General features: G+C 47.2%; 1 protein-coding gene across 6 annotated transcripts in view; it reads left to right on the top strand.

The window, feature by feature from the left end:
- The first annotated feature begins 338 nt into the window (after window positions 1–338).
- Window positions 339–12,060, top strand: part of ABCC5 (ATP binding cassette subfamily C member 5) — an 86,087-nt gene continuing 74,365 nt past the window's right edge. For 5 of the 6 annotated variants that reach the window (XM_084801595.1, XM_084801597.1, XM_084801598.1 and 2 more), the window contains exons 1-2: window positions 339–496; window positions 4,729–4,909. In XM_084801595.1, the coding sequence (XP_084657721.1) occupies window positions 4,781–4,909 (129 nt within the window). In that variant the 5' untranslated portion in view covers window positions 339–496; window positions 4,729–4,780. Of the gene's footprint in view, window positions 497–525; window positions 907–4,728; window positions 4,910–12,060 lie in introns of those variants that run through there. The other variant, XM_084801596.1, reaches the window with a different exon arrangement.

The raw sequence follows: 12,060 nt of genomic DNA on the forward strand, positions 1-12,060 counted from the left end.
GGAGCGTGGAGGACTAAATGCACCAGCAAAAGTGAACCGTTGCGTGACACCACAGCTAAGAGTTAGGACTGGACAGAAGCAGGCTACAGTGACATTCACGATGGTTTTTTTTTTTTTTTTTTTTTTTTTTGGCACGTGGAAAGCCGAACGCCCCCCGCCCAGTCCCTGGGACTCAGGACCACAGAGAAGATTCCAGACCCGGTTTCAGGAGCCCGGGAGAGATTGGGCAGCACGGGATGCGCGTGGGAACGACGAACAGCCCGCACCCCATCCCGGGCACCCGCGGTGCTTCTGGGAAACGTAGTCCTTTGCGGTGTGCGGCGCCAGCGGCTGCCGGATCAGGGACTACGATTCCCTTCGGTCTTGCGCAAGCTTTGTGCAGCGCGCTTGCGCGGTGTGGAGGACGATGCCGCTATAAAGGCTTGTTTTGCTCCGGGTCCGATGTTCGCGTGCGAGCCCGGGCGGTCAGCTCTCCTGGGGGGAGGCTGGGGTGCAGGTAGGTGACGCCCCTCGCCTTTCCCGTGCAGTGTCCGCGGCTGTCACGGGCTCACTCCTTTAAGGCTCTCCGAGGCGTGCTGGGCGGTGGGAAGGCACGGGCGGGAAGAGTGGGGCCTGTCTCACCTCGATCTCGCGCGGCCCCCTGCTCCCGGCTTGTTGGCGACCTCGCGGGCCGTGCCCGGGGCCGGGGTGTTAGAAGGCAGGAGGGTAGGTTTGATGGGCGGTCGCGGCCGGTTCCACTCTCGGCGCGGCCACCAGGGGGAGCTGCGTTCGCTCTGGGTGGGTCCTGGAGCTCGCCAGGCCCGGGCTGGCGTGGGAACGCCCTTAGGGCCGGGGTCGCGGAGCTAGCCAGAGAGAAGAAGCCTTAGACCCCCGGGACTGGAAGCTGGACTGGCAGCCACCTACGACGTAAGTTATTATCTTCGTCTTGTTGCGATCTGGTTTGTGGATGTACGTGACATCAGCACGCACAGCCAAACCGTGGCAGAGCCGGGACGGGAGCCCAAGATCTCTTGTCACCGGTGCCCTTTTCGCTGCCCGGCTGGCAGAGCTGCTAGTGGCTTTGTGTTTATCACACCTGGGTCATGTGTTTTTCCGCACAGATGTGGCCGTCTCCATGCAGATGGGCGCAGGAATGAATGGGGAAGTCTGAGTTCCGAAGGGAGAAATGGATAGGTTTTAGTGGGGTCTCTGGAGTAAGTGGAAGGCGAAGGGAGCTTGGTTGGAGGCACAGGTGGGTTCTGGGGGGCGTGGTAGGTGGACTTCCTTTAGCTTTCTTGCTTCTGTAGCTGCAGGGCCTGAGGGAGCTTTCTGAGAGGCTAGAAACCTGCTGAGAGATGTTGTGATAACACCACTTGGAAACACCAGCCTGGCTAGTTACAGTTCTCCAGTCCTACGCAACGCCCCCCCCCCCCCCCCCCCCCCGCAGAATCGTCGCATCCTTACGCAGGGCCGATAGCTACCCTTTTATCACCGGAAAGAGAATTTTGAAGCAAAAGCAAGTGGCCTCAACCTTGCCGGTTTTCAGTCGCGGCACTAATGTCAGAGTCCGTACTTCGTTATTCTTATCCCTTTACAGCGCTTGCTTAGACGGAAAAATGCCGGTTTTCCTAGTTTTCTGATACTTGAGCCCTTAGCTTTGGTTTTGGCAGTTCTGGGGACTGAATAAACCTCTGGCTACAAGCTTTAATCGCTGAACCTAAGTTAACATTAGTTTTGTTTTGTCTGTTTGTTTTACCAGACAGGGTTTCTCTGTGTAGCCTTGGCTTATCCTGGAACTCTCTTTGTAGACCAGGCTGGCCTCGAACTCACAGCAATCCACTTGCTTCTGTCTCCCAGAGTGTTGATGGTCTTCTTTTTTTTTTTTTTTTTTTCTAAGACAGGGTTTCTCTGTGCAGTTCTGGAACTGTCTTTGTAGATCAGGCTGGCCCTGAACTCACAGAGATCCGCCTGCCGCTGCCTCCTGAGTGCCGGCGACACCATGCCTAGCTTAGCATTAGCTTTTTTTTAAGTCCAGAAAATAGGGAAGTACTGTGTGTTGGTTGGAGACGGGGCCTGGTGTAGTAATCCTTCCTAAGTTGGTTGCTTCACACCCAGGCCTTGCTTCTTTCCTATACTTATGACCTTTCTGTGTGATGTGATTGTCACACCACACACAGGCAGAAGAAGATGGTGTCCTCCCTATGTTTGCTGTGAAGAAACGGTAAATACTCAGAGCTGTGCCTCTCCACCCCCTCGCCCCACACAGGGTTTCTCTGTGTAGCCTTGGCTGCCCTGGACTCGCTTTGTAGACCAGGCTGGCCTCGAACTCACAGAGAACAGCCTGCCTCTGCCTCCGAGTCCTGGGATTACAGGCGTGCGCCATCATGCCCAGCTTTTTAAATTAAATTAAAAAATGTTTTTAAGTGATGGGAGTGTTGAAAATAGGGAGGGATTGTCCCCCATGCCTTCTCATAGAAACTAGCTTTGTCTGGAAGGATCGGGGCATTAGGATAGGCCACTTAAGTCCTTATCTTATCTCGGCATGCGGGAAGACAGTTGTTTCTGTCATAACAGGGTCGCCGGTATCACAGTCTGCCTGTATACACTCTACAGATTCGGCTTCTTAATGATTTGAAGACACACGGCTGAGAAAAAAATTTTTTTGCTCACATAGGCTCTTAGATAACTTTTCCTGTGCTCTTTGGCCTGCTTGGTATTGTAAATGAGGTCCCTTGGCCTTCCCCTTCCGAGCTCCCCAACCCCCTCTTGCCTATTTTTAAAGTCGCAATAGTCTTCCTCTTGCAGATGACAATGGCAGATGCCAGGTCTGTTTATAGCCTGGCCTTTGCAAGGCCTCCGTGACACAAGCACTGTTTCTGCTTAGTAAGCTGGTTCTTGTTGATAGTGTACGTAGCCATTGGACTACGTGCTGTTTTTAATAAACAGCTTGTCAGTATCATCAGCCAAGGGTGCTTGGACCAGAATTCTGGAAAACAAAACATCTAGCCCCCTCTTTGGAGATTTAAGGGATTGAAAACTTTATTTATTTATTTATTTTTTTAATTTCAAGGATGAATAAGTATTTTATTTCTTCTGATACTTTAAAAAATGAGTGATCAGGGCTTAGGATGTAGCTTGCCTAACCTGTGTAAAGCCTTGACTTTGGTCCCCAGCACCAGCTAAACCAAGCATAGTAATGAGTACACTTTGGGGTGTAGAGACAGAAAGAGCAGAAGACAGAGAGTTCAGGGCCAGCCTGGGCTACTTAAGACCCTGTGTCAAAAACGACAAATAAGTCACAGTTGTCAAATGCTGCGCGGCAAGAGACACACTCCTTAGTGATCCTCATCCTAGCCAGATTATGGACTACAGCGCAGCATAGCCATACTTGACGCGTCGTTGGTGTTTTCATATCTTGTACCCTGGGACCTGTGAGCCTTCTGAGAAAGGTGAGGCGGTATTTTTTTTTTTTTTTACAGGGGCATGTATGTGTTTTTACAAGATGGCCAGAGAGCCAGTGAGACCGGTCTGCTGCCCTGCCGAGCCCAAGGTTGGGAATTCCATTCCCAAACCAGAGTAGTAACAGAGGAATGAGTCTTTCGCAAGTTGTCCTTTGATCTCAATGCACATGATGGCTTTTGTTTTCTGTCTGTCTCTGTCTCACACAATGTTAGTAGAACAAATGCAAACTTTTTTTTTTTAAGTGACCAGAGTTGATAGAACTTTGACTGGAATTAGCCAGGAGGTTTACAGCTATAGAGCAGACAGAGTTTTAGGAACAGACTAAATGATGCTTAAAAGGTAAAACAGATTTTTTTTTCTTGGTTTTTGGAGACAGGGTTTCTCTCCGTAGCCCTGACTGTCCTAGAGTCAGGCTGGCCTTGAACTCAGAGATCCCGCTGCCCCTCTGCCTTGTGAATGCTGGGGTCAAAGGTGTGTGCCACCACTGTTCAGCTTGCTACTGTTTTTTAATGCCAGCTTTATTGAGATATAATTTGTGTATTGTAGAATCTGTGTATCATACAGTCCGCCCTTTGAAACCACACCCGTGTTGTAGGTTCGTTTGCTGTATTTATAGACTTGTGTAGTGTTATAACTGTCTGACTTTAGAACTAAAGGAGGAATTCGTATTTAAACTTGTCCTTTTGTTTCTATTTTAGCTGTAGAGCTTTAAAATAATACCAGTTAATCCCATTAGGTAATTATGAAAATGCAGAAAAGGGATTTGTTAATGTAGGGTGAGCATTTTGCATGTTGCATCTAGTCAGATTTGGTAGAGAGGTCTGGGGTTTGTAATGCTTGCTCAAAGCTGGAAAGGTTTCAGGACACCTCGATGTGTCTTTCTTAACGCCCCTTTCCCAAGGTTCACACTCAGTTCTCAGTTCTTGAAGAGGGTGTGCATTTACTAGCATGCTTGCTATTTTTTTAGTTGTTGTTTTTTTTTTTTCCACCTCTGTGTATCCCTGGCTGTCCTGGAGCTCACTGTTAGACCAGGCTGGCCTCAAACTCAGAGATCTGCCTGCCTCTGCCTCCCAAGTGCTGGGATTAAAGTCATGCACCACTATGCCTGGTTTGGTAATTTTTCTTGATGCTAGAATACTAACCTTTTCTTTGAAAAAGTGAAGCGATATTTGTAGCTGTGTGGGTAAGAACATGTTAATCCTTTTGTCCCTTCCAGTTGTAAAGCACTTCGGCATATTATTAAAGCAGGATTGGGAAATGTCTGCTTTTGTAAATTTTTAATTTCAGAAATTCTGAAGTGACAGGAAGAGCCTGCACCCTGGTCCTCTGCTTGGTGAAGATGAAGGACATTGCCATGGGAACAGAGTACGTCATCCCCAGCCCTGGGTATAGAAGTGTTGGGGAGAGAAACAGCGCGTCTGGGCAACACAGAGACCACGAGGAGCCCAGATTCCAGAGGACAAGACCGGTTAGTGATTCCTTCCCCAGACTCCCTGCCTACACCGTGTCTCCACAGTAGGATTTTAGTTTTCCCTATTGGCTTTAGGTCAATGTTAAGATTTTATGATTCCTGAGACCTGGAGTGTAGCTCAGTAGTAGAGTGCTTGCTTAGCATTCATGAGGCCCTGGGTTCGGTCCCCAGCACTGCAAGAAAGGGCTGGTTCAGTTAATGGACTGAGAGTTTGTCTTGTGATGCTCATCTGTGTGTTTCTTCCTTAGTGTTACCGTGTGTGTGTGTGTGTGTGTGTGTGTGTGTGTGAGAGAGAGAGAGAGAGAGAGAGAGAGGGCGTGGGGGGAGACAGACAGATAGACAGAGAGACAGACAGAGAGAGAGAGAGAGACAGACAGACAGGGTCACATTATGTAGCCTGGCTAGCCTGGAGCTATCTCTGTTGAGCATCTGCCTGTTTCTGTCTCACAAGTGCTGAGATTAGCTGCGTGTGCCACCATACCTGGTTTCCCTCTTTTTCATTGATTTCATTTCCTTTTTCTATTTTTGGTTTGTTTGAGATAGAGTTTCTCTGTGTAGCCTTGGCTGTCCTGGACTTGAACTGTAGACCAGGCTGTCCTCGAACTCACTGAGATCCACCTGCCTCTGCCTCCTGGTTGCAGGGATTACAGGCATCCCAACTGATTCCATTTTCATAGCTGTTAAATCCCTTGATTAAAAGGAGCAACGGGGTTGTAGCTAAGTGGTGGCACTCTTGTCTGGTGTGTGTAAAGCTGGGTTCAGTACGCATTGTTGAAAAAAGAAAAAGACAGACAGTTTGGCGGTGGGGGGGGGGAGAAACCCAGAGGACAATGGGAATATGTGCAATTCAGTTTCTTTTATGTACTTCAATTTTTTTTCTTCTTCTGTCTTTGTTTTCTGTGCTGAAAATAGGAATTATTTTGCCAGGCATGGTGTGGGATGACTTTAATGCCAGCACTCAGGAGGCAGAGGCAAGAGGGTCTCATAAATTTGAGGCTGGCCTGGTCTGCATAGCAAGTTCCAGGTCAGCCAGGGCTACACAGAGAGACCCTGTGTCCTAGGTAGGATCACTATGGCTGTGGCGAAACCCCATGGCCAGAGCAGCTTGGGAAGCAAAGGGTTTATTTGGCTTACAAGTTCTTGTCATTGAAAGAAGTCAGGACAGGGGCTGATGCAGAGGCCATGGAGGAGTGTTGCTTACTGCCTGGCTCAGGCTGCGTTCTTGTAGAACCCAGGACCACCAACCCACAGCGGGCTGGGCACTCCCTCATTGATCACTAGTTGAGAAAATACCCACAGGCTTCCTTACAGCTCGATCTTTTTTTTTTTTAAATTTTATTTTATTAATTTGTTCTTATTATATCTCAATGGTTATTCCATCCCTTGTATCCTCCCATTCCTCCCTCCCTCCCATTTTCCCCTTACTCCCCTCCCCCCTGTATATGTTCATAGGGTATCGAGTCTCTTCTTGGTAGCCTGCTGTCCTTCCTCTGAGTGCCACCAGGTCTCCCCATCCAGGGGAAGTGATCAAATAGGAGGCACCAGAGTTCGTGTGAAAGTCAGTCCCCACTCTCCACTCAACTGTGGAGACTGGCCTGTCCATGGGCTAGATCTGCGTATACAGCTCTGTCTTATGAAGGCATATTTTCTCTCTCTCTCTCTCTCTCTCTCTCTCTCTCTCTCTCTCTCTCTCTCTCCCCCTCCCTCCCTCTCTCTCCTTCCTTCCTTCTTTTTTTGGTTTTTCTAGACAGGGTTTCTCGTGTGTGGTCTTTGCTGTCCTAGAACTCTCTTTGTCCTAGAACTCCCAGCAATCCACCTGCCTCTACCTCCTGAGTGCTGGGATTAAAGGCATGCGCCACCACGCCCTGGGAAGGCATTTTCTTAATTAAAGATCCCTCCTCTCAGATGACCTTAGCTTGTGTCAAGTTAACATAAAACTCTCTAGTACAGTCCGTCTCAACAGAACAAAAGGAGAAAAGGAATTATTTGGAGACTTACTCAGGTTTCAGAGTGGTTGGAATTGTTCTAGATAGTTGTAGGATAATCAGTAGGACAGTGCGTTTGCAGGTGGCCTTGTGGGCATGAAGCTGTTCTTGGAATTAATTCAGATTTTCTCCAGTAGAAATACTAAGATACAGCCAGACCTGGTGGCGCACGCCTTTAATCCCAGCACTTGGGAGGCAGAGGCAGGTGGATCGCTGTGAGTTCTAGGCCAGCCTGGTCTACAAATCGAGTTCAGGCTAGCCAGGGCTACACACTGAAACTCTGTCTCGAAAAATGAAAAACAAACAAACAAACAAACCCAACTAAGATATATTTTAATTTTTAAGTTAGTGCATGTAGTCCATCTGTCCATCTGTCCATCCCCCCCACCTCTCCCAGCCCCTCACTCCCCCCAACCCTCACCCCTGGTTTAAAAAAAAAGCCCGTCTTTTCTGCAATTGCAAAAGAAGCGAATAAAGTTGGAGGGCACCTGGGCTGAGGAAGTCTCAGGTTCATGTTCAGGTGTCTGCCATGTGAACACTTGTCATGCCTTTGCCATGTGAACTCTTCGGAGCTGACACTGGTGTCTCAGCCTGAAGTGGCTTTAGTTCCTGGGTAGATGACAGCTGTTGCTTGCTCCTCAGTCAGTGGGCCGTCTTTGTCTGCACTGTAGTACAGGATGCCTCATCATTCAGTGTCCAGTGTTTGTAGCTACCTGTCCTTGTTACCCTCGTCTTGTCCTGTTGAATGCCTGTCTGGTGGTTGTCAGGACATTGTCTGGTGGTTAACTCTGGAGCAAGGCTTTGCAGGATGATGAGGAGAGCTCCTTAGACAACAAAGATGAAGACCTGGAAGCGTAGAAAAAGGAGATGGCGTGGACCTGTGTCTAACTTGTGTCATTGTGCCTTATGTACGTAGGATTAAGTGAGGCGATGCATACAGAATACTTTAGAGTGGTGCCTGGCACGGCCAGGGCTCAATAAATAATTTGCTCTTGGATTAGTTACCTGTAGTGTGGGATATGTGAAGAGAGTGTCAGGGAAATTTCTTGCTTTTTTTTTTTTTTTTGAGACAAGGTTTCTCGGTGTAGCCTTGGCTGTCCTGGGGTAGCTTTGTAGACCAGGCTGGCCTTGAACTCATATCGATTCGTCTGCCTCTGCCTCCCGAGTGCTAGGATTACAGGCGTGCGCCACCACGCCCAACTCTTTTTTTAAAAAAATAGGCATTAGGAAACCAGTGGAAATTAATGAGATTTTAATTTTGCTAGTTGTGGTGATGCACGCCTGTAATCCCACACTAGGGAGGCAGAGGCAGGCTGTGATCTCTGTGAGTTCCAGGCCAGCCTGGTCTACAAGGTGAGTCCAGGACAGCCAAAGCTAGACAGAAAAACTGTCTTGAAAAAAAAAATCCCTATTTTTGAGATAAGTAAATTTATGTACTGTTATAAAAAAATAATGAAAGTCACCATGGGATTGACTGATCCAGTCCACTGATTTTATTAAAAGTTCAGCAGTTTATCAATGTTGTTGTGATATTGTACTATAGTTACGCAAAACCCCCAAAACCATGTAAGGGATTCTTTTGGTGTTATTTTCCATAATTGCATGTAAATAAAAGAATAAATGTAGCCAGGCATGGTGGCACACGCCTGTAATCCCAGCACTCGGAAGGTGGGATTAAAGGCGTGCTCCACCACACCCAGCTAAATTCATTTATTTTTGTTTTATGTGCATTGGTGTTTTGCCAGCAAGTATGTATGTCTGTGTGAGGGTGTCAGATTTTGGGGTTAACAAACAGTTGTGAGCTGCCATGAATGCTGGGAATTGAACCTGGGTCCTCTGGAAGAGCAGGTCATGCTCTTAACCGCTGAGCCATCTCTCGAGCCCCTGACCCTAGCTGCATGCTGGACAAATACTCTACCAGTGAGCTATTTTTACAGCCCAGAACTTGCTCTGTAGTCCAGGCAGACCTTGCATCCACTCCCTAAGTATCTGGCTTGTACTGACGGCCCTGCTGTCTTACCTGCCCCTCTCGGATGACAATGTTTTGTAGCCCTGACCGGCTTTGCCCTCTGAACCTCTGAATTACAGGTGTGTGATACCACCTGCTCTAAGAACAAGAGGGTCTCATGTAGCCAAGGCTAGCCTTGAACCCATTGTGTAGCTGAGGCTGGTCTTCTACTCCTGATACCCCTGCCTCTGTTTCCTTAGTGCTAGGATTTCAGGCATGTGAACTCACTTTGTAGACCAGGCTGGCCTCGGACTCACTGCCTGCTGCCTCCTGAGTACTGAGATTAAAGGTGTGTATCACCATGCCCGGCTGAGAAAAAAGTTTAAAATATATATATATATATATTTAAAAATATAGATATATTTATCTTGGATTAGTCTTGAAATAATGCAGAAAACTCTAGACAGAGGAAAGGAGGGAATAAATACGGGCGCATCAGGTGCTGGTCTGAGTGGGCAAAGCTTGGCCTCTGCTTTTAAACACAGGTGAGGAAGGAGGTAAAGGAGAGATTGAGGGTATATCTCTCTGAAAGCTGGAGCCAGTGAGGTGTCTGAGATTAGCTTAAGGTTGAAGAAAAAGAATTAGAAGAGTGGATGATTTTGATCACTTGTGAGAAGAAAATCGTATTAACCGGTTACATTTAAATATCTATAATTTACTACAAATGCTTGGAGATAGTCAGGGTAAAAATAACACACTCGTACCCTTTAGAACTGTAAAGTTAGCCATGACCACACAAGGCCTGAGGCTTAGCGGGCATGCTTCACTCTCCAGTGCTGATTCCTTAGTCTACTGAGTGTTGGTTGGTATTATTTTGGCTTGTATGTAGACTTTTCTCTGGACCGCTGCTGAGCACTGGCCTCAGCCTGAAGCAGGGTCTTCCAGCGCAGCCTCTTTTGCTGTGTGTTGTATGTGCACGTGGAGAGCACCTCAGTCCAGGAGCACTGGCGAGTTTTGGTTTTGGTGGTGTTGGTGTGTGGGCCTGTGGCATTGTACACACTGGGCAAGCATGCTACTTCTCCCTACTCCTGAGTTTTCTATTTAATCATGTGAGGTTTTCATTTATCTAGCAACCATGTTGGCTTGAAGGAGAAAGGCCCCCATAGGCTCACGTGTTTGAACGCTTGGTCTCTAGTTGGTGGAACTGTTGGGGAAGGATTGGAGGTGTGGCTTTGTTGGAGGAGGTGTGTCACTGGGGGTTGGGTTTGAGTTTTCAAAAGCCCACACCATTCGCAGCTAGCCCTTTCTCTCTGTCCTGTGGTTGTTATCTCAAGATGTAAGCCCTTGCTACTGCTGCCACACTCCTTGACATGATGGCCAAGTTGTCCCCCTCTGAAACTGTAAACAGGTCCCCAACCAAATGCTTTCTTTTTTTTTTCTTTGGTTTTTTGAGACAGGGTCTCTCTGTGTAGCCTTGGCTGTCCTGGACTCACTTTGTAGACCAGGCTGGCCTCAAACTCACATTGATCCACCTGCCTCTGCCTCCCGAGTGCTGCGATTAAAGGTGTGTGCCACCATGCCCGGCTTGAATGCTTTCTTTTACAAGTTGCCTTGGTCATGGTGTCTCCCCACAGCAACAGAACAGTGACTAAGACAGCAAGCATGTGAGCCCTCTTTAACATGTATGCATGTACGATACATGCATGTGAGCCCTCTTTAACATGTATGCATGTATGATGCTGTGCACCCCTTATCTGGTGCAGGTAGAGATGACTTCATTGCTGCTTGGTTGCCTGCCTTCCGGTAGGATTTTAACTCAGATACATAAACAGTTTGCTGACGTTTAGGTTCTATGGATGTTAACAAGGAAACCTTCTCCTCAGGGAAGGCTTCAGAGAAGGAAATGTTTAGCTGGAGAACTGAGAGTTTGAGAAGTGAGCAGTTGTAGAGACAGAGGAGTTGTGATAGCCACACCTAAGCCCTGGATTTCACTGCGTGTTTGGCCTAAGTGAGATAAAGCTGTCAGGTGCTTTGTTAAGCTTCAGTTGCGTGGTCGCACTTCTTGGTGACTCAGGCTGAAGTCTGGGGTGATGTGGCTTTCACAAGTTGTTGAGTCGAGAAGAAGAGGAAGAATGGAAAATAACCAGAAGTCAGCTAGAGCTCATGAGCCACCAGGATCACGTTGTTTTTCCTCATTGGTGGAATTTTCCTTCAAGTTGCAATGTTCTGCATCTAGGAAATAACAGAGAGCCCAAGGATTGTCATTTAGCACTTAGGCAGGCTCTAAGCTCCGGCTGTAGTCTTCATGGTTGGCTGTTCCAAATACCTAGGTGAGTTCAAGCTGTATTTTAGGGATTAAGGATGTAAATCTAATCTTTTAAAGAAATTAGTCTAAGACATGGTCAGGAAAGAAATAGGGGCTCCTTGTAGAAATGTGTGAAGTTTGTAAGATTGCATCAGGAACACGGATCACCTCTCTATGCAGAGACAATCCTTTTCATAGAGTGCTTTCCTGTGACCCGGAATGCTTCTACAGATGAAAGGCATGGGATTTTGCTTCTGCTTTTATGTTCTCAGAGTGGAAAACATTGCCTGTGGGTCAGCTTGGTTTAGGAAGGAGAGCAAGACAAAAACCAGTATTTTGCATCTCCACATTATTTTTCTCTGTGTTGATCCCCAGTAACTTAGTACATTTTCTGGAGTGTAAGTAAGAACCCCTAGCTGGGCGAGGTAGCCCACGCCTGTAATCCTAGCACTCAGGAGGCAGAGGCAGGCAGATCTGTGTGAGTTCAAGGCCAGCCAGGTCTAAAAAGTGAGTCCAGGACAGCCAAGGACACAGAGAAACCCACAAATAAAATAAAATAAAATACTCACCAAAGGAAAGGGATAAAGTTAAAGAGGGAAGTAGATAACTAGTATGTTTAAATTAGCAAACTTTTTCTGAAAAATGTATTTTAATCTAGTCATTCAGTAGATTCTTTTTTTTTTAAAAGATATATTTATTTATTATGTATACAGTGCACATTAGATCACATTATAGATGGTCGTGAGCCACCATGTGGTTGCTGTGAATTGAACTCAGGACCTCTGGAAGAACAGATAGTGCTCTTAACCACTGAGCCATCTCTCCAGCCCGGTTCTTTTTTTCAAAAAGGACTGCTATCTACAATAGTATTCTAGGGGACAGGGGATAAGAAAGTAGAAAGAGAAATGCT

Source organism: Acomys minous (genome assembly GCF_964271855.1).
Source record: "Acomys minous genome assembly, chromosome: 11".
NCBI classification, from domain to species: domain Eukaryota; kingdom Metazoa; phylum Chordata; class Mammalia; order Rodentia; family Muridae; genus Acomys; species Acomys minous.